Source organism: Pseudopipra pipra, chromosome 1 (assembly GCF_036250125.1).
Source record: "Pseudopipra pipra isolate bDixPip1 chromosome 1, bDixPip1.hap1, whole genome shotgun sequence".
Classification (NCBI taxonomy): Eukaryota; Metazoa; Chordata; class Aves; order Passeriformes; family Pipridae; genus Pseudopipra; species Pseudopipra pipra.
This window is the reverse complement of record NC_087549.1, coordinates 86,827,411-86,850,598: the sequence shown is the minus strand read 5'-3', so window position 1 is coordinate 86,850,598 and position 23,188 is coordinate 86,827,411. Positions and strand designations below refer to the sequence as shown.

The 23,188-nt window shown below is 38.1% G+C and overlaps 1 protein-coding gene across 3 annotated transcripts in view; it reads left to right on the top strand.

Annotated features, from left to right (window-relative positions):
* Positions 1-23,188, top strand: part of LYRM4 (LYR motif containing 4) — a 91,235-nt gene that overhangs the window by 5,596 nt on the left and 62,451 nt on the right. For 2 of the 3 annotated variants that reach the window (XR_010432402.1, XM_064663674.1), the window contains exon 2: positions 17,800-17,920. Coding sequence is in view for 2 of the 3 variants with exons in the window: in XM_064663674.1 (XP_064519744.1) it covers positions 17,800-17,920 (121 nt within the window). In the remaining variant the exon portion in view is untranslated. Of the gene's footprint in view, positions 1-17,799; positions 17,921-18,591; positions 19,976-23,188 lie in introns of those variants that run through there. The other variant, XM_064663669.1, reaches the window with a different exon arrangement.

Below are 23,188 nucleotides of genomic sequence, written 5' to 3'. Positions count from 1 at the left end.
TTATCATCAGTCCTGGCTAACCAGGGAGGTCCCAGGCAACTGCAGGTTAGTCAATGTGGTGCTCATCTACAAAAAAGATCAGAAGGAGGATCCAGGGATCTATAGACCCGTCAGCCTGACCTCAGTGCCATGGAAGGCCATGAAGCCAGATATCTTTAGTGCCATCACACAGCATGTGCAGGACAACGATGGGATCAGACCATGCCAGTGTGGGTTTGCGAAAGGCAGGTCCTGCCTGAGCAACCCAGTCTTCTTCTATGAGTGGGTGACTCTGTCCTGGTTTCAGTTAATTTTCTTCCTAGTAGCTGATAAAGTGCTGTGTTTTGGATTCAGTATGAGAATAATGTTGCTAACACACTGACGTTTGATTGCTGCTAAGTAGTGCTTAACCTAGGTCAAGGACTTTTCAGTGTGTTGTGCTCTGCCAGCGAGGAGGTGCACAAGAAGCTGGGAGAGGGAACATGGCCAGGACAGCAGACGCCCAAACTGCCCAAATGGATATTCCTTACCTTAGAACGTCATGCTCGGTATATAAACTGGGCAGAGATGGCTGGAAGGGGCTGACTGCTGCTTGGGGACAGGCTGAGCATCGGTCAACAGGTGAAGAGCAATTGTATTGTGCATCACTTGTTTCTATTGGGTTTTATTTCTCTCTTCCTTTTATCTTTTTGTTTTGTTTTGTTTGTTTTTATTATTATTATCATCGTTATTAGTACTATATTTTACTGTTTTCTCATTCTCCTCCCCATCTGCCCCCGAGGGCAGTGAGAGGGAATGAGAGAGGAGGTGGACTGCTGTGTTACTTAGTTGCCAGCTGGGGTTAAACCACGACAGACCTGCTTACTGGATGAGGAAGAGGCTGTGGATGTTGTCTACCTAGAGACCATTTCCCATAACATTCTCCTGGAGAAACTGGCTGCTCGTGGCTTGAACAGGTGTACTTGTTGCTGGATAGAAATCTGGCTGCATGTTCAGGCCCAGAGAGTGGTTGTGAATGGAGCTACATCTGTTTGGTGGGTGGTCACAAGTGGTGGTCCCCAGGGCTCAGTATTAGGGCCAGTCCTATTTTATATCTTTACCCATGATCTGGACAAGGTGATTGAGTGCACCCTTGGTCAGTTTGCAGGTGACACCAAGATGGGCAGGAGTGTTGATCTGCTGAATGGTAGGAAGGCTCTGCAGAGGGATTTAGACAGGCTGGATCAATGGGCTGAGCCAATTGTATGAGATTGAACACAGCTGAGTGCCAGGTCCTGCCTTTGGGTCACAAAAACCCCTTGCAGTGCTACAGGCTGGGGGAAGAGTGGCTGGAAAGCTGCCCAACAGAAAGGGACTAGCAGCTGAACAGGAGCCAGCAGTGTGACCAGGTGGCCAAGAAGGCCAAAGGCATCCTGGCCTGTGTCAGAAATAGTGTGGCCAGCAGGACTAGGGAAGCAATTGTCCCCCTATACTCAGCACTGGTGGGGCCACACCTTGAGTGCCATGTTCAGTTCTGGGCTCCTCACTAAAAGAAAACCACTGAGGTGCTGAGCCATGCCCAGAGAAGGACAACAGAGATGGTGAAGGGTCTAGAGCACAAGTCTGATGAGGAGGACTTTTTCATTCCTCAGGGAAAGGGGTCTGGTATGCAGTGATCAAGTAGGTCGACTCGGCAGGCTGCAAGGGTATTCTGCTCATGGGCTTTGGGCTGAGGGGTTTAATGCTCTTGATTTCAGAAAAGGACTCTGGCCACATCATATCATAGAATCATAGAATTAGCCAGATTGGAAGGGCCTCTGAGATCATCAAGTCCCACCCCTGATCCACTACCGCCACGGTTACTAGACCATGGCACTAAGTGCCACATCCAGTCTCATCTTAAAAACCTCCAGAGATGGAGAATCCACCACTTCCCATGGGCCCATACAAAGGAGGGAAGCTGCTCAAAAGGTGCAATCTCCTGCTGCTGTTACAGTAGGAAAGATGATGTCCAGGAGTAAGTTATTACTGCCATAGCAAGTCAGGCTGTCCATTCCTGTGTGGCACCTGTCTCAGTGGTTCCTCAAACCAGGGAAGGAGCAGGTTATGGGAATATCAGATACACACCAGTTCAGAGCACCTGGATTTTTGCACAAATATAGGTTGAGTTGACTTGTACTTGCATAATGTCCTGTTTTTCAAGAGGGCATAAAGTTGTTAAGATTCTGCTAGCAACTCTTTCGACAACATAATTCACACCAAGTTAATTTTTTTAAGAACACTCTTTTTTCAAAAATGTGTTTCTTTCTCTTCCTTCCAACATACCTTATTTTGTCACTTTAATTGAAAAATCTCACTTTGTTTTTAGTCCTTGGTCTATAGAATCCTGTCACTGTCTTTTTTTTCACTTTTGTCATTCAGGTATTTTAACAGTCTTGTTAAAAATTTTACATGTGACAGGTATCGAAGCTGAATAAGCCTTTTTCTTGCTGGATCTCCTAATGAAGTTTGTGATTGACAAGATGTGCCAGCAGATTGTTTATGTTTCTCTGTGTTAGGGACAAAAAAAAGACAAACTACCCAAAGTGGTAGTTTGTAGCTGAGATAAGAAATGCAGGAAAAAAATAAAATTGTCAGTTCTGTCCAGCAGAGATGTCTGACTTCTTTGTAGGAATAAGATGACAGAATTTCAGCTTTACAGTATGTGTTTTTCCTTGGCTGTGCAAAGAAGGCAGATAACTTATTTTCGTTCTCTCTCTTTGTAATTGCTGTCTGTGTTCTGAGTGATGATAAACTTTAGGAGTCTTTGAGTTAATTTCTCATATGATGAGTATGTGGCTCCCTCTGTAATGTACTTGAAAAGTATAAAAAAGTCAAGGCTCCAAGCAGCTGTGATATTCCAGAGCCCGGGGTGCAGGGTGGTTACCATCCTATGCTATTGCAGACACTTGTTTTCACCTGGCAGCAGCATAGCCCAAAGTCACAGGTAAACAGGCACTGCATGTTTGCAGATCATTTTGTAGAGCACTTACAGGTTTGTGGTTGGCCTTACTAATGTCTCTTTCCTTGGGGAAATTTTAGCTATTATTTCAGTGACCACATAATATTTTGCCATTAGATTATTTCAGGCTCTTTTATGTATATTATATTGCCTTATTTTGCCAGAATCATGTATGCCTGAATAGAGATGTCAGTATTCTAAGAGCTCTGGATGCTGCTCAGCGTTCTGATTAGGATGAGAACTGTGAGAAGGACTGAGATGATGACAATCTGAATTGTAGTAAAACGTGGAAATATATGCGCTTTTGGGGAAAATCTAGAGGTATAAGAGCATGATTTTGAATTGGGGTGTGACAGTATTGAAGTATTTCCATTTGACTTCAGTATTGTGTATATATATAAAATATTTTTGAATGACAACTAAACCATTCTATTCCAAAATGTCAAAACATAACCATTAGATATCATCCTTTGAAAAGGAATTTTAAACTAAATGGAAACAGTTCGGCCAAATATTTTGATTTCTTTATAGTAACATTTCCCAACTGGAAATCATTGCCTCTAAGTTCAATTGATCATGTTCATTTGGAGTTGCTGTCTTGGATTTAAAGGTTCAACAGTTCATTTTCCAAATACATTCATTTTACCCTTGTAAAATTATGCTCTTCCTAAACAATAAATGATATCTATGCATTGGATTTGGTGTAATTTTCTTGACTTCATTTTTTTTTTTTTTTTGACAGAGGAGGATTTTGAATAGTAATAATTTGAAGGAAGAGTTTGGAGCACATATGTGGCATACAGAGATCTGGAAAAATTGAAATTTTATATTTGTAAGACAGATGAGTGGGGGCTTCCTCAAAAGACTGATTTGCTGTTTTAGTTGTTTTGTTATTTTAGGAAAGGCACCAAATTGACTAAATCTGCTGTGGCCGCTTGTTATTCTTTCTATAGCACAGTAGAAGAGGGACATATTTCTTCTTACATAACATTTATTTACCAGTGGTATTTGTTTGAGAACTAATGATAATAATAGAAAAATTACTGCCTCTGGTACTGATTCATGCCCATAGACATATGCACATGATTTCTGGTTGATGAAAAACACTCTGTAATGGAAATATAGTTCCAAAGTATTAAAATGCTGTCCTCCTCCTTTCCTTACTCTTGGATGTGGATTTAACATTTACTTCCTCACCATATCCATGTGTTGCAGCCCATAATGAAAAGATGCTGACCTCGTGACATTGAGTTGGTTCAAGGCACAGTAGACACAAGCTATTATTTAAAGTATTCTTTACAAGGACAGCGTTCTGGATTAAAAAAAAGAAAAAAGTAATTTTGTAAGAAAAAGAAACTGCTGTAGATTAGGCAATCTTCACAACCACTTGCTGCAGCAACACTCAGCAGGGATGGTCTCTAAACTGCCTCTTCGATAAAGCTCTTCCCATGTGGTTTTGGGTTTGCTAACCAACAAAGTACAATCCTGGATTATGCATGGTTGTCTCCTTTTTCCAAAAAAGAGGGCATGAAAGGAAACTTTCTTGGTTGTTTTCTTGCATGTGTGAATACTTGAGCCAGCTGCTCCATGACTGTTTTGCACAGAACTCAGTACAGAGGATGTCCTAAGTGAGGAATATTCTTGGTGATTCTTCTTGATATAGTTCTTTCTCAAGAGCGAAGATGCCACAAATCATCCAGACACTATTGATGGCATTATGGAATGTGACTTTTTTTCCCTTCACATTTTTTTCTACTTTCTATTCTATTCTATTCTATTGATTTTTTTTCCTTTTTACCTGATCTCTTTATAAAGTTCTAACATTCTTCTCAGGATGCAATGCATTTAATATGATAATAGTGAAAGAATTCAGTTGAGTTCAGCTGCTTTCTTCCTTAACAGAAAGTATGTGAAATAAAATATTTGAAGTATTCTTCAGGAAAATTTGAAGGTCCTGTGCTGGGAATCGCTAAATGCCAGGCTTGGATGGTATTCAGAAACTCAGGACTCAGTTTAGTACTTGGGACTAGACTTTCTTCAGCATCATGTTTGTTACAAAGTTTTGGAGAAAGCTGCTGCTTAGATACATTTTTTTTTTGGTAACTTATTAAATAAATAGCAATTGGTTATATCTCATTGCATCTTCTAAAGAAAAGAAGCCTATGCACAAAGTAAATACTATGTGTGTGTATGCATATATGAATGTATTGGTGGCAAGAGGTCGGGAATTCACTTCTGTTCAATCTCAGTAATCCTTTTGCAAAATCCCTATTTAAAGCAAGCTGTGAATCCATTGTGGAAACTAGAGGAAGTATGACAGGTGTGTTAGTCTTATTACAGAAGAATCTTCATTGGCAGGTCTTGATGGTCCTTTCTTGTCTGGCATATCCTGGTCTGGAACCATTAAAGACCTGTTTTTACATCATTAGCTTGGTTAAGAGTAAGATTCTCTTATTTTAGCTGCCAGAGAAAGTGTGTATAATTTAAATTAATTAAAAATACTTCCCTGAGACTATAATTCATTCTAATACATTGTTAATAATCACTAATCCTTTGTGGTATTGAAGCTTATGTAATTAAACTTAATTCTGTGACTTTAAGTGCCTATGAAAATAATTTATTGTATCCTGTGAGGTCAATATTTAGAGAGTTGTCTCCATCCTTCTCTTACACAGCATGTGATTTCTGCTAACTGGTATTTGCTTGCAGGATACATCGTATTTTTGCTTGGTAGTATTTATTTAGTGGCATCATGTATTTCCCCAACAAACATCCATGTTATCACAATACTCAGTTGCAGTCACACACAGATGTAAACATCTTTACTGTTTGCATAAGCAGAAGTGTGGGCATGGGTTTCCTGAGAGCCTTGGTGTCAGAGAAACTCAGTTTATCTTGTCACAGTTATGCATTTCATGAATGTTAAATTTCTACAGACTGTGTTAGAATGGCAATGAAAGAGTCAAATGTGGCCAGGGTGGGTGGTTGGGGGGGTGTATGGTGCAGAGCCCTCATTTATTTGCATTGTTAGTCACAGTTAAGAATAGGGGAGTGGAAAGGGCCAGGTACAAGCCATCACATTTCGTGAAGTTTTGTATTGAATCACTAATGGAATTCTTTGTGAAACAATAATTAATTCACTCATCCAAATGTATTCAGTGTTTTTATTTATTTAAATAACATTAGATGCCTCCTTCTCAGAAAAATATTTTGAAGTCAATGTAGCTCAAATGAAATGTGTAAGATGGCCCTTGAAGTTTATAGCTTGAATTATGTTTGTGATGCCAAATAGAGCTGTGTTGTGTTGCCTTGAAACTAAGCTGCTACTAAGTTTCAGAAAACATCTTTGACCCATCTAAAATATCACAGCATTTTTCTAGTCAAGTTAATTAGCAAATAGGTTTTCAAATTAATGGTCTTCACATGTAAACTAGTTTTGAAGGGAGGAACATTGATGGATTAAGTAGTTTTATTACAGGCCAAAGTAAATTATATGTCTCGCTCATAATGGTTTTTTCCCTGATCTAACTAATTTATAGTATGAAAATAAATGTTCAAGTGTTTTGTTTACAAAACAGTAATAAGCAATGCATTTCATGTAGACCTTTAAATAGGTTTCCCGATGTCCAGAGTTATTGAGTATATTTTTTACTAAATTTAATTTATTATTTTCAGTTCATAATTTATACCCCTGATTGCTGCCTATTATTTGCAGAGTTTGCATGGAAATATGAGTATTTATCAAACTGATGGTGGCATCCTCACAATTACCTCCGAAAGCAAGGGCAACATAGGATGAATATAGTCCTATTAGCCACAGCAGTGCAGGGCTGGGCAAAAAAGTATGCTATACGTATATCTACAGAACTCCTTGTTCTGGGAACTACTGGCAGTGCTTACTAACCTGTATGGATTTTGAGGCTTGATTGTGGGCTTTTATTTCCCAACAATTTGTTGGAACCCTTGAAGGAGAAATTCTTTATCAATGCAAGGTATTGTTACCATTAGCTGGGGACCTGGTGCTTCTGCAACTTCTGTGGGTAATTTGTTCCTAGATTGGAAACCTTTTCTGCTACCCAGGGGAATGGAAGGTCATGTCACATGTCAAAGGAAAGATAATCTGGTCATAAAATGTTATACTGAAAACATTGTTATGAAAAATAGACCACTCCTGATACCTCTTTTCCTCTGCTATTATCTTGTGCGGTAACCTTAGACAGTACTCATCTGAGTTACTGAGTTTTAAGGCAGATGTTAATTCTACATTTAGAGTAAATGTTATCTGAGAAGAACTTCTTGCAGCCAGCAATCATGTGCTTATGGGAGGAAAAGGAGCTGGTGTTCGCTGTATGTTTTCTTTTTCCTTCCTTGCAGATAGAGGACAAAAAGTGCTACCATCACTCATGTGAGTGAATATTTTCCTGTGACTTTTAATTAGCTATTAAGTACTGTCTGGGTTTTTTTGGAGCACACTTTTGGCTTGAAATGCAGAACCTTTTTTGATATATAGTTGTACCGCTCTGAACTCAGTCTTATTAAATAAAATGTATATAGATACAGAAATAGAATAAGGTGAGGTGTTTTTTCCTTCTTACTTTAAGACTCTAAGAGAGAGTGTAAGAGATTGACTGGAAGATTCCTTAACAATTACTGACTCTAGCCTGTCTTCACCTTTAAATTTTAACATCTATACTTAACGTACTTAGGCTTGACTAGATTAAAAGACATTTGTCAATGTTTCTTTTCTTGAAGTAGGAAAGTTGATCCCTCTTGTTGTCTTCCTGAGTATTTCTGATCTCCAGTTCTGTTACAGTGATTAAACTGTTTCAATGCACAGAAGATCTGTCAGCAGGTTTATTGAATGACTTCTGTTCACTGGACTTGAGTTTTAAGTTTAATCTCATTTTTCTGTCTCAAAGCATATATTGTCTGGTCAGATCAAAGTATTGCATTGTATGCTGGGATCTACAGTTTGGAGAGTTAGGGTGTACGCACCACAGTTTTAGAGGTAGAGGCCATACATAGCCTAAAAGAAACATTTTGGCTGGTAGATGTTCTTTGCTTCATATTTGGCAGATAATCATCCATTCTACTTTTTTTTTTATTGTCACTGTAGGAGAAATAGTAGGAAAATGGGTGTAACCCTTTTTTTTCTTTTTCTTTCTTTCTTTTATGTGAAGTATCTTTCAAGACTGTTGTGTTACTTCACTCAGATTTTAGTATTATACTTTGATTACTATGTTACTTCTGGACTTCAGAAAAATATGTACAATGTACAGGTCCTGAGAAGCACAATTTATTTTATTGGAGCTAGTGGAGATCTTGGATATGTCTTAGCTGATCATCATTATACCCCAAAGATATAGAGCTGTGGACATATTGTTCCGTGACTAGCCTGCGCAGGGTCTGGCTTTTTCCAATGCTTGCTTGTGCTGAAAGCACTTGGGAAGTACAAGGAGTGGAGAGCCGGGCAGTGCAGAAAGTATGGTGGGTAGTTCTGGTACTTATTTATGGTGATGAAAATCAGCTATGCCTGCCTCAGAACTGCAAATCTGTCTCTCTGACGTGGTGAATCAGTCGCTCAGCTTTACCGAGCAGAATATTCTTTTCCCTTCGAACCTTGCCTCTGTTCACCCATGGATCCTCCTGCTCTGTCATCTTGTGAGAAGCTGCCTCTGATTTCCTGTGGGGATGAAGAGACACCCAGAGTTTGTATCTGTTGCATTTCTGGTTACTGTTCCACTCTTGTTTAAGGATGGAGTTTTCAGCCCCTGTTTCTTTCACGCTAGTGTAATCACCGGTAAAGATTGTGTAGACTTCCATTTCCTGTAACTAATTAAATAGAAAAAACTACAGAAAGAAATATCTAGTCCTCTTGACTCTCTCTGCCTTAGGTAGTGTTCACAGTGTACAAAATAACCTGCGTTCCTTTTTTTCTGAGCCTTGAAACATTACATGCATTGTCCAAAGGCTTGTATTTACAATCCCAAATGTCTAAAAATAATATTCAGTACTCTGTTGTATGCACAAAGTAGGATGGTGATTTTGTTATGAATTCCAAATTGATTTTTTTAGGCTCTAGGTTTGACTAATAGGCTTTGCATATATTAGAATTTTCTATGCTGCTAAGTATTACATTGTAATTTCAAGTATCCATCATTGTTGTCAAAATTGATGTTGCAGATTTGCTAAACTAAACATGCAGTGCTTTGCTATAAATGAGGGAAGGTCATTGAGCCATATGGTGATAGGAGATCCAGTGGGGGATGTTTGTCATTACTGACTGAGTTTTATAAGGAACAAAGATTTTTTGATCAGCTATAAAGCTGATAGAAATGGATGAGAGAATAAATACTGGATAATAACTTCAATGTTCTAAATCCTGTAACTTTTAGTATGTTATATATAAGCAGTCTGAACATGTGGTATGTTATTTCATTTGGATTGTTTAATAAATTGTATTTCTGCTTTATTGTTGTCTTGGTCATGAGGTGACTGAATCCTATCTAATTTCAATGCAATTTCTTTTACTAGATTCATTTTGGACTTACAATGCTTAAATCCCTCTATCTCAAAAAGCACAAGTTTACTTGAGCAAAAACCAAGAGGCAAAATTAATCATCTTTATTACTAGAATCTAAGGATCACTTTTACAAAATAAAACTTTGTTAGGAATCTGTTCAGTATGCTCAAAAGTACTAGTCTATCAAGATGACGAACAATGCTTCACCTCAGGTGACCTTCGGAGAACTATTTTTTAAGTCTTTCGTAAGTCAAAATATCTTATTTATTCTAAAACTCTATGCTAACAACACATTTCTGATACTCAATCCCTTTTCTCTTCTAAGGAATTAGCTTTTCTATGATTTCCATATTAAAATAATAATATGGGTATTGTAGATATTTTCTATATCTGATTCTTTACTTTCAGAAATAATGCTCCGCTTCAGAAATGTTGTATCAAAATCTCATCATCATCCTGACCAACCACACTGCAGTCCAAGAAGGTAGAATATTCCAAGGCTTTATGCCTTGCTGTTTAATTAAAAGTAAGCACTACTGCTTCATCAAAGGCAAATCATTTCCCACTGTCAAGTGGGAAATGCTTGCCTCCAGCAAGGCTGCTTAGCACCCAGTGGGTTTCTAAATGAACAGTTACAATCACCAAGGGGTGCACTATGTTTAGCCCCCTTCAGGGTACCCAAGTCACAAGCTAAACTGTCTCTCTTCTTAGAATGGAAGGGGAACCTCCAGCTATGCTGAAGAGTGAAATGTTGGCCACAGCACTGGAGTAAAACTCTGATTTTTCCAGGAAAATATAGTGGAATTTGTAATGATAATACACAGCAGGCCAGGCCTTTTTAAGAACTGTTCAGAAACACTAGCACAGCAAATGGAATGGTGTATATCTGTCTCAAAAGAAAGAAGAGAGAAATCAGCTTGGTCAGGGTTTGAACTTGTAGTTTCATGGCATTCCCTACCTGGTAACTGGACTGTTAAGCTCCCCCAGTGTCCTGGTGAGCAGTTGGCAGGGACTTGGCAGTGAAAGCTCAGCAGAGAGCTATTACTCATTTCAGACCATCAGGACACTTTTCATCTGTAGCAAATTCTGGTTCTAGTTCCTGCAGCACATCCTTGCCCGGTCCCTCGTTAACTGAACAACTTGTTCAATTGGGTCCTTCACTGGTAACCCTCTTTTTTAACCTCTCCTGCAATATAACATTGCAGTTGCAACTCCAATTAAGATTAAAAGAATGCTTTCATTTGAACATCTTTACTTTTTTTTTTTAACTTTGACCTTCCAAAAACCATTCCCTTCTGCAAAGATTCGTTACACTTAAAATCAAACCAATAACTGTTTTTATGTTTAGAAGTATAGCAACAAAAATGTATGTTTCAATGAATGGCAAAAATAATCATAGTTAACTGTGAATAGCACTGATAGTATTCTGGGACCATGAAGAAGGAAGTGTTTGGTAACTGAGCTGTGTGCCCTGGCAGCAAGGAAGGCCAAGAGCATCCTGAGATGTATCAAGAGTTGCTCAGCGAGCAGATTGATGGGAGCAATTGTCCCTCTCTACTCAGTGCTTGGTAGATCATATCTGTAGTAAGGCATCCACTCTTGCCTTCCTCAGCCCTCCATACAGGAAAGGCATGGACAACCTGAAGCCAGATGAGAAGAAACCACCAGAGTGGCTGAAGCACTGTGAAAAAAGGTTGAGGGAGCTGTCTGGCTCATCCTGGAGAAGAGAAAATTGAGGGAACCTGAAAGCAGCCAGTAGATCAAAGTATTCAGAGGTGCCTGACAGGAGAAAAAGTGACAGCAGATGTAAAGTGCAGGAAGAGGGGTTTTTCAGACTGGCTCTAAGGAAAAGCTTTTTCCTCATAAGGACAGCCAAACAATTGAGCATGTTTCCCAGCTAGGTGACCTGGTCAACATCCTGTTTTTAAAGACATGGCTGGACAAAGCTGTGAGTAATCTAATCTGATGCCATCACTGACCCTCCTTTCAGCAGGGGATTTTCAAAACTGATTTCCAACATGAATGACTGTTGATCAGGTGGTCATCCGTGATCTCTGCTTTGAAATGGGTACAGGCACAAACTGATGAAAAGATATAGTCAGAAAAATAAGTTCTTTCATAAAACAGCCACGAGTCTTTCTCTCTAAAAATCTGGGGAGGCATTTTTGGTTTTTGATTGATTAAAGAAAATGAAAGGGATCTCACGGAAAAGGTTGAAGTTTTTATTAGATGTTTTGAGCTCTGGGATGCAAAGTAGCAATATTTGCTTTAGAAATAAGCTACAAAACCTTGTATCTGATCATACAGCATGTATCATATGCACTGGGTCACAGTCACCAGCTCTCAAATGTGGTTTCTAATGTTCATCAATCTTTATTCCTCTTCTCTGTTCTTTGAGAGTAATCATAGAATCACAGAATCAGCTGGGTTGGAAGGGACCTCCGAGATCATCAAGTCCAACCCTTGATCCACTACTGCCGTGGTTACTAGACCATGGCACTGAGTGCCACATCCAGTTTCATCTTAAAAAACCTCCAGGGACGGTGAATCCACCACTTCCCTGGGCAGCCCATTCCAATGCCTGATTACCCTTTCTAAGAAAGAATTTCTTTCTAATATCCAACCTAAACCTCCCCTGGCACAGCTTAAGACCTTGCCCTCTCGTCTTGCTGATAGTTGCCTGGGAGAAGAGACCAACCCCCACCTGGCTACGACCTCCTTTCAGGGAGTTGTAGAGAGTGATGAGGTCTCCCTTGAGCCTCCTCTCCTCCAGGCTGAACAACTCCAGCTCCCTCAGCCTCTCCTCACAGGACTTGTGCTCAAGTCCCTTCACCAGCCTTGTTGCTCTTCTCTGGACCTGCTCCAGCACCTCAATAACCTTCCTGAACTGAGGGGCCCAGAACTGGACCCAGTACTCCAGGTGTGGCCTCACCAGTGCTGAGTACAGGGGAAGAATCACTTCCTTGGACCTGTTGGCCACGCTGTTCCTGATACAGGCCAGGATACCCTTGGCCTTGTTGGCCACCTGGGCACACTGCTGGCTCATGTTCAGCTTCCTGTCAATCCAAACTCCCAGGTCCCTTTCTGTCTGGCTGCTCTCCAGCCACTCTGTGCCCAGCCTGTAGTGCTGCAGGGGGTTGTTGTGGCCAAAGTGGAGGACCCGGCACTTGGCCTTTTTGAACCTTATAAATCCTCTCTCATAAAGTATCTCTAGTGCTGCTGTATTCCAAACATATGCCTTAACAATTTCTTTGAAACTTGTATTTTGTGTATTAGCAAAGAAACCAAGTAATGGCTTGTAGGTTTCTTTCTGTAGGCTTTTTGTGAAGACTGTCCAGTGACTCTGCTTCATTAAAAAATTTGAGGAAATAATGCTGAGTTAACCAACAATATAATTTTACTTTTTCTTTACTCTTCTTTCCTCCTGTCCCAGCATTCAGCCACCACCCCCACTCCACCAAGCAAATCCTGTTTCCAGGAATAAGCTTTACTTTGATTTTTAGAAAACAGGCAGGTGGTGGTGGTGTGCTATCTCTTGAGGTGGCATTGCTGAAAATCTGTGTAGTGATGGAGTTTGAGGAACACCTTGATGATAAAACATTGCATCCACACCCCTCTTGTGGTCTTGTGTTTAATTAGACAAATCGCAACTACTTCCCTATGAAGTACTTACCTCCTAGTCTCAAACACACAATCTGTTGTCAAATGTTCCTTTCTTTAGTATTAAATAGTAATTACATGCAGCTTTTGCTTCACCTTTATTGGTGTCTTTCAATGAGACCTTTATAGAGGAAAAAAGGTTGTAAATACATACATATATTTGGAAAATGTATGAGTACACCTGCATATATTTATATAAATAATCATTCCCTCTGAAGCAGTTCTGTATATGGAGACATACATCTTCACTAATGCTAATAAAACTTTAAAGTAAGCTAAAATGATTTTTCTGCGTATAGTTTTTTATTGTAAAAATTTTCTATTTTAAATGACATGTAATTCTGAAAATATCGTAAGGCAAATCTCATCTGGTGCACATTTTGCTAGTTATAATGGAAAATTCTGAAAATTCATGTTGTTTCTACCTTAAGTTAATAGATGTTAATTGGAAGGCAGCAGTCGTAAGAAAATATAATTTAGTGAGAGAAAGCTGACCTTTTTATAAAAAGGATCCCTCACTTGATATAATGGTACTGTATTCTAAATCAGTATCCCACTTTTGTACATTGTGTCCTGAAATAAAAGCATCATATAATTCATTCCAGAATTATTAACCCTAGTGGGCTTCCTAGAGGTTGGCTACTTATCACTTGCCTTAATTTATTAAATACAACTCAAACTAATAAGGAAAAGTGCATTTTACTCTAGACCTCTTTTGAAAGTTGTGAATATTCTAACTTGCTGGGCTCTTCCCTGGTACTCTGCTTTGCTTGCACAGTATACATACCACAATCCTCCTCTTCTGTCTTTGCGTGTGCACTCAATGGCTGACAACTTTTAACAGCCATTGTTTTCGCTGTATGTTGCCTATAACTGTGGTGTGGTACAATACATTGTACTTGTTGACAATCACAAAGACAAGAGATGTCAACATGTTTGTAAATGTGTCTTGGAAAGATGACTTAAACCTTTAACGTGTGTGATACTGGTAAATGCAAACTGTTTCTGAGAAAGGCATTGCTTGACCAGTTTTATTTTGAAAGCTTGGTACTATGTACTTAAAAAGCAAGTATGTTTGCCTGATGTTTCACCTTCTTTTTTTACACTCTGGCTTAGCAAAGCACAAAGATTTTTAATTTTTTTTGGCCAGATGTGACATAAGTAAACATTTTGAAATAAAAATATCTAAATCCCCGAGCAGATACTATTTTCTGAAGTACCTCAGTTGCAATTTCATTTTTCATTAATAGTCGTTAGTTCAGACTTTGCTTCTTACAGGCTTCATTTTTTTGAGGACACATTAGGTTTTTGATTGTGCTTCAGAGAAGAAAAAAGAGGAACTCTTTCAAGGTAGAGTATTAGGACAAATACAGTTTCTCTGTGTTTTTTACTATTATTTAGAGCCATTGTTGTCTCTTAACATTAGCAGGTAGTGCCCGTTGCCTGTGAGTCTGCGGTAATGTTTTGGCCCTGGTGTTGTTCGCGCATTAACCCCCAATCACTCTTTCTATTTTCTGCTGATGTGCATCTGTTACCTTGTGTAGCCACCCACCTGCAATGGCTTTGGTCTGAAGCCATTGCACCAAGTCTATTACTCATTGAGTACATTCTTTTGATTTAATTGGAAACTAATTGTGTGACAGGTGCATGTAAGTAGAGATCACAAGAAGTGCTTTGAGTGTGCACAGTAAGAGAGTGCCGAGTGAATATATTCAACTGTACACTCTTGCTTGGGCCCCGCTGTCACTAGCTTGCTGGGAAGTCTTTGCAGAAGATAAAATCAAAGGTGTTCTCTATTAAAATTTCAGTGCACTTGGATGACGAAAGCAAAATGCCTTATTGGGTCTTTCAGCCATTTTTCAATATCTGTTTTCAAAGAATAGTGAGAAAAACAGTGCATTGTGAAATGTAGTTCAAGTTTTCATTTACATTATGTTTCTTCATGAATACTACTGCATTAAGAATTAGACCTTTCCCAAAGGTCTATAGGAGCTCTTTGAGTGTATGTATCCAAAATTGCTTTCCCATTCTGTTTCTCTGGAGAGTTTGCTTGGTACCTTCTCACTGAAGAGTCCCCTTTGTTTACATGACTTGCTTAGCCTTTCTGAAAGGGATCAATTGCAAACTATATCCATCAAAATTAGAACTGCTGTATTCCCTCCTCCTCAGTGCTGATACTCATCCAATCCCATGCAGAGTATATGAAGCTCACTAATCTGGAAACAAAAAAACAAAACAACAAAAATTGAAGTTAATTCTTGTAGTACATAGGCCTTCTGTCAGGTTACCAAGTTCATCTGGCTCACTTGGGCCAAATCAGACTGACTGTGCTCATCTAAAGGAGGCAGAGGGAGGGTTTGTGCCTACCAGGGAGCATGGCAAAATTGCAGCAGCTCCTCTTCACTCACGTTGGCTTAAACTTGTTGCAGTGCTGTATGCCCTCTGTTCCTTAGTGCCCCCCTGGATAAATAATTATCCATATAGTACAGCCACTTGTTCAGTTGCCAATCTGCCTTTCATCTGCCTCTCTGTCTTCAGATAGTGCTTCTTTTAGGTTACTCTTGTGAAGTTTCATAAAGATAACCACTGTCACTGGCATTTTGAGCTGTGCCTTCAAATGGTACGTTTGGTTTTAGTATTTATGCTTCTTGAACTGAAAATACACTCCATTAGAGTAGCTGGGTGTTAATATTCATAAAAGTTTAAAGAAATCATAAAAGGTAAAAACAGTGCAACTTTATGATTATAGATAAAAATTGATCTGTTTTCTAAGTATGTATCTCTTCTTTCTCAACAATTGTTGGATGTAGTGAGAGGAAGAGAAACAAGATGTAACAATTAAAGCATCATATGTACAGAACAAAAAAAAAAAACAACCAGCTGTAGGCATTATACTGAACAAGAATTTGCTTTTGTCCCATCTATCTTTTTTATGTAGATAGCATTTACTCGTTTGTATTGCATTTTGAAAGACTTGTACCCACTAATGGATACTTGGTGGTGGTGGTGTTTTTACTTTTAAGCTAAATATGTTTATGTTAGTCTTTGTATCTCTTGGAAACATGTCCTTTCAGAAAATATATGTTTCTGCACAGTTTAACCTACATATGTATATGGGGTGATTTGAAATCAATCCATTATCAAGCAACAGAATTATACTACATCCTAATGATTTGAGGTTGTTTCTTTTCTAGAAGAAATAATCAGCTTCCCCTTCAAATCTTGCTGGGACAGCAGCTGCAGATGAGAATGAGCTTCCATATTTAATACATTCTATTAACTTCAGACATACAAACACACACACACTCACTCCTGCACCCCAGTGTCACATTATAGGTGAACAGGCCCTAATTAAAAGCACGCGCCATCTGCCAGTGTGCGGCAGCAGAGTGGCACTCCATAACCATCCTGATTCCTGTGATTGAAATGTATTATTTATGAGCTCAAAGAGAAAACACACTGTTTGGCTGGTGAAAGCTGCATTAGGAGCTGGATAGCACCATCTAATGGAACAGAGTGCCACTGGCTATTCATCTTCCCTCTTCTTCCTCTCCTTTCTTCAGTCTCTTCCTGCAATAATTTTATTTTTCAACGTTGTCTTCGCATTTTTTGATAGTGTTTTAGCCAATTTTGTCTCTCAAGTTCCACTGTTATACAAGATTGAAAAGGGTTGTTGAAATATTAAACTATTTATGGTATTTGCAGCAGCCTTTTGTTTCTTTCCAGTGCCACATGTAGGGTTTTACTTTCTGGAGTAAAAGTGATATTGATGTGATGTGGTGGTACAGAATTGGGACACTATTGAGATAGCTGAGCAGGATTAATTTACTGCCATTTCTCCTGCCCCTCCCAAAGACCCATGTAAAGAAAGTATCTACCTCTAAGTCTGAAAATTTTATTTTAATATGGAAATGGGCCCCGTTTTGTATTGAGCAGTATTCTGCAGACTGCAGTTGGAAAGAAGAGGCAGTTGGAAAAGGCTACAGCTTTGGATCTTCCTCTCTGAAAGCAGAGATCATAGCATCTTCCTGCTTGCAGAATAATGTCCTGTTATTGCTTCTTAATGGAGAAATGGATGAGGAGATGTTGGAATGAGAGGTGAAATATACCTTGACAGGAGAAGAAAAGGATGACAGGGAAGGAGTCCTTTTTGTTATGGCTGATCCATCAGTCTGCCTTTGTTCACTGCTAGTTTACAACATCAGACCTAGTAAAAATATATAATGTATTTAGTGGCTAGCTCAATGACCTTTAAAATATGCAGGTTAAGAATAGTCATACTGATTCAAAATAATCTGGGAAATGACTTTCTGGTCCTTAGGCTTTTGTTTTGTTCTTGAGCTTTGCAGTATTCATGCCAGGCATCTAACAGTATTGTTACAGCACTAAGGATGGATTGATATGTGAAATATTAAATGTTTCTACAACAACTTCCAGTAAACCCACTTTTTTTTAAATTAAAGAATCTGGACACTGTTTGAATTCTGGCAAGACAAGACCCTGAATAAAAAGATATAGGAATAAAATTGGGCAAAATATGTATGTGTATGTGTGTGTATGCATTTTTTTCTTTACATTAGCTTGTTTTAAGGAATGTTGAAATTTCATAAATTGTAGCACACCTGTGAATACACATCTTGCTATTGTTTGTGTTTAGAACGTATGCCATCAGAAGGATAAGAGATGCCTTCAGAGAAAACAAGAATATAAAGGATTCTGAAAAAATAGAAGAACTAGTGAACAAAGCCAAAGCAAACCTAGAGGTTGTTCGTCGGCAGGTATGTTTATTTCTCTCAGTTTATCTAAGAGTTGTACCCTCCTCAGTTAACTATCTTATGCCACCAGAGATGGAAAAAATAGATCCTTGCTCAAAACATCCATAGATGAATGTTGATTTTTGTATGTCTGAGTTTGAAATCATGGGAAACATCTGTTTGTACATGATGGTTGCAATAGGGGGATTTAGGGTTGTTGGTTCCATTAACTGGAACAGGCCTTGCTGTCAAAAGTTTATATGCTCTTGTTGCCTTCTCTGCTGTTTGTTTTGCTGTCTCTTTACTCTGCTTCTCTATTCTGCCCTAATTTTCCTTTGAATCTATTTCCTCTAGGTTATGTGTGTTAGATTCCTTTCTTCAGCCTTTCCTCCTCACATCATAGGTTTAGAAGGATGAGTGTGACACTCACTTCAAATAGTCTTGCCTTCTTCCGTGTTTGTTTTTTCCTATGTCCTGATACAGTGTTAGAACGAAAAAATCCTAAAGTGAATTAAGTAAATTCTGGGTAAATGTGTCCATACAGCATGATACATTTTTCTTTGGATTATTTGAGTCGCTGGCAGTATTTTTCTTGTCTGAGTAGCATTTATAACATCTCATTTAGACACAAATTAGACTTCATTGAACTTTAGATACTTTTTAACTTCTCATACATACCCACTGTCTGTCTACAGTGACCACTGGAAATTGGAAGGAAGCAAGTTTCTACATCTGAACTCTCTAAGGGCACTTGCAATGCTTAAGCAGTTCCTCCTTGCAAAATCTTCACTTGCTGACACCAGTCAACGCTCAGTAGTACTTTTATTAAGCATCAAATGAATATGTGCACCTGTTCCTCCATGGTTTGTTTTAACATGCATCTTTAAACAACCCACAGGTCAGTTAGATGGATTCTTATTTCAGTAGGAAGCTGGGCCCTTTGATTTGACAATTAAGTATGAATACTTAGGTGCAACTTAAATTATTTCTTTGGCGTGTCTTCTTCCAGGAACAGGTGTTGTTTTGTGCTACCATAGTTTTGCTATCTTTTTTTAACCTAAACACTGCTATTTTTGTATTTTAAGTGTTTCTCGAAGAAACAATTCAGATTGGATTGCTACAATGCAATTGCATTTAAATATTATGGTGTTTTTTCTCGTATCTGTAGGTGATAATTAGTCTTTTCAGCTCTTATTTTTGAGGTTTTGTCTTGGAAAGCCTTGACATCCTTGATACATCTCCAGGGAAGTACTAGAGGCTGGAGAAGAAAATGAAGGAAGGGGTGTCACAGGAGAAGAGTCGGGTATCACTTGTACAAATCTGACCTAGTAGTTAGTCTCTTGAGTTCTAATCAGTAAATTTATGTATGTGAAATACTTAGTTATTACAAACAGATTGGCGGTCAATGCTCCACTACATACTACCCTTAAAGTTAGTATGGGATACAAAAATTACTGCTTAAGCTTGCTATATGTATCTTAAATGTTACATACAAGCAAAAAACATCAGTTACCAACCTGTTGATGTCTGGTGTCAGGTAAGGTATCTCTCAGCCTCGGTACCACATGGGGTAGCTCACCTTGAGAAGCATCCCTGCTCAAGGGACAGTGGCTATGGAGGGACCTCGTGGCTGCAGATATTTATAGCGTAAAGTCTGTGAGGTGGAGTCAGACCTTCTGCTGTGTTAATGCACTTAATACAACCTGTCTCCAGGTTTTTTGAGAGTGTGGTGCTGAGTTCTCACCAATAGCATCACACAATAGGATTAACTTCATTTATGCCTTCTTGCTGTGCATCTGCCTGGACCCAGGTTCAGTTGTTGAAGTATCTCTTAAATCAAATCTTAAATGTCATACTTGTAGAAATTTTCCAGACAAAGCATTCAGTTTTGGAAGGGTTTATCTTACACGTTTCCAGGAGTAACAGACAGTAACACACAGAGTAACATAATACACAATGGAACTTTTTAACAAAAAATAATCTGATAAAAGAAAATTATTTTATCAAGATAATTCTTTTTACACAAATCCCTGTAAGACTTGATGTTTGGGTAATAAAGATCTTTTTTGCTGTAAAAAATTGAGAACTTTTGTGCTTTGCAGAACTTCTGTTATGTTTCAGTGTCACTCACTTTCAGCTGTAAAGCAAGAGATAAATATTGTAAAAACAGCAACTGTCTTTAAAGCCAGTTTTTCATTGGGACTATTAAAAACCTTAGCATCTAAATTCATATTAATATTTACTTGCTCTTAAATTTCATCATACTCTGTGGAAAAAAATTCATTCTTCCTCCCCATTTAATTGAAGATCTAAGTAATGAAGTCATCTGGCATTATTAAGACTTTATATTTAAAACTAACCAAGCATAATATAAAGTGTTTTTATTTTTAAATGCAGAAGTACTGAAGCAAACATGAGATGTAGCATACAGTTTTTTGCTAAGTTTGGGGTTTATTATGATGTAGATCATCTTGGTATTGCCGACTTTTTCATAGTATGTCGGTAGAAATTAAATAATATCCCTCCTAGTTGACAATTTATTGTTACTCTAAAATCAAATTTCTATTCACTTTACATTCTAATTTATGGTTTAGTCATCAAAGTGACCATTGAAGTGTAAGGTTCATAAATAACTATTTGAATCAGCCTAGTGGAAAATGTGAAATAGTGACAGATTACTGTCATTTTGTTCGTGTCAGTCACTGTACGATTTGCTTCAGTGTTATAAAAGTAGCTTTATAATGCTGAAAAGCATGGAGGAACATTAATCTCTGCCTTGATCCTCCTCTGCTTATTATTGGTTTCTATTTTAAAAATAGTCTGTCTACAGGAAGGAACAACTCTAATTCTTTTTCAACACTATAAAGATTTTGCATGTGTGCATTTACTGTGTAAACAACACAATTTGTGGTGTCTTTCCTGTAAAGAAAGGTGTTGCGAGAAATGCATTGTCACAAGTAAGTCTGAACCAGAAAGTTTTAAAAAGTTCTGAGGCAAACTCTTGAGGTCCTTTGAGGATTTTCATAACAGCCATTCCCCAGCTATGCTAATATGACTTCATTTGTGAGTTTCCATTACTATTTGGAGTATGTTATCAGTAGGAGAATTTGCACTGAAATGTACTGCTGCTGCTGAAATTTAAGATTTATACAAGCCACTTTGAAGATAGGCTAATACTGAGTGTTTTGAAGTAGTTTTCTTTGTGGCATGCTGTCTCTCAAGTTTTGAAATGAAAATATAAAAGTGAAATTCAAAACATATATTAGACCCGTGTGCTCTGATTAAAGCCATGTTTTATTTTATAGATCTCATTCTTACATACTCCTCCATAGTACTTTCTTCTCAGTTTTATATTGTAGCTACCAGCCATCTTGTTGGTAGTTTTGCTTTGTATTTTGTTTTTCCTGGCAGCCCTGAAGGTTTTATTATCAATTTTACCGGTTTTGACATCACACAACTACAGTACTCTTCAGCAGTTTTGATATTTCACAGCTTTCGTTTGTCTCTTTAAATAGTCCAAACTGATGAGAATCATGGTTTGTACAAACCTTGGGCAAGGAGACAAAAATTGTACTGTGAGCAGTTAGACAGTCAGGACATGTGGATCTGCTTCCTTTACAGCTATCTGGTCATTGGTGCTTTTTTAAGGGAACAGATGAACTTTTCTTTTGAATTTGTTTTTTTTCGGGCTTGACCTCTCTTACTGTTCCCTTCAGATGTGTAGAAGAATGAAGGAATGAGAACTCTATTAGAAAGGTTCCACTGATAATGATAACTTTGAGTACTTCCAGCATTTTTCACATTTGCAGCATGTTGTAAAGTGCATTCTAATCCTTGAAATATTCATTGACTGTAGTAACTTTAGCTTCATTTCTTTTAATAAAATGCTTCATGACTATGCCTTGATAAAAGCCAATGTCATACTTAGTGTGAGATTTTGGTCTTGTATTCCTATGTTTCTTCGTATTCAAAATTATTAGTATGGTCTTGTCTTGAAATTTGTGCAAAATAACAGTTCTTTTGGATTTATTTTTTTTAGCAAGCCAAACTGTCAGTGCAGCTGAGTGTAGTCAAGTACTGTGCCTTCTTGAGGTGTTCATTAGCAGTATCTTATCTTGGCAATGTCGTAAATTTGAGTAACAACTGAATGGAAGTGGAAATTATACTGAATGAATGTACAAATATAGCACTCATATTATTATGAACTGGAGATAATATAGCCATGGCATAAGGAAATTTTCTGTTAATCAAAATAGCATAAGTATTAAAGCATGTTTAATAAATATTAGCACGACAAGCAATTTCAATTATAGTCACTCTAGAAAGCAAAAGCTAGAGGTACTATCTTAGTTTACTGCACCTGCTTTGGATTGATTGCTCATCCTTTGAGCAGCAAATATTCCCGTTGTTTTCCATAGTTCAGTTCTAGTAATCCTGTGATTTGTTTTCAGCAATAGCAGGTAAATTAGTAAGTGTCAAGGTGTATGTATTTATGGACTGAAAGCATTTTGTTGAGTATTGGGGGTCTGGTACCAGTTTACACAGTTGTGAACAACACTGGAATTGACTGTCTCTTATGAAACTTTAGGAAATATTCTGTATATCTGAACATAGTTGTGTTTATACTGCAGAGAACTGTAGGCTAGATGCCCTTTGCAGGAGAAGGTTCATTATCAAAAATCTAGTTTCAGGCTACAAGTCGTATTTTTGTCTAATTTTTATGAATATGTAAGAAAGTTGCAAAAAAAAATGTATTTCATTATGTTGACAGCAGTTTCAAAGCCAAGAGAAAAGAATAGCTGGAAAAACTTCTTGAGCACAGGGGCCAGCACCCACACTACTGTTCAGGAATGTGTATGGTAGTGGCAAGTCATGTTTTCCTGCTGGCAGACAATTACGTTGGAGCTCTAATATGATTTCCTCTTATCAGGCTTGTCACTGCAAGGAAGTTTTAAAATCACAGATTAATTTACTGTTTTTCTTGAGAATCTCCCTGAATTTTATCTTCCTTTCTTTTCTTTTCAGCTTCACAATGGCAAATACCCATTTTTCTACAAAAAATTGTAGACTTACAGTTCTTCAATAAGAGGAACATCCTTGGAAGTTTGCTGGGTTTTTTTACTTGTGTAATATATTTGTATTTATTACAGTTGGACCTCATGTTCCAACCAGGATAGAGCCAACAGTATGCACAGAGAACTTTTCTTACATCTCAAGCCACTTAGCTTGTTGAAGCAAGTGTAGACACAGTAAAGTTTTCAAATGCCTCATTCACAGTAGGAAAGCAGGAAG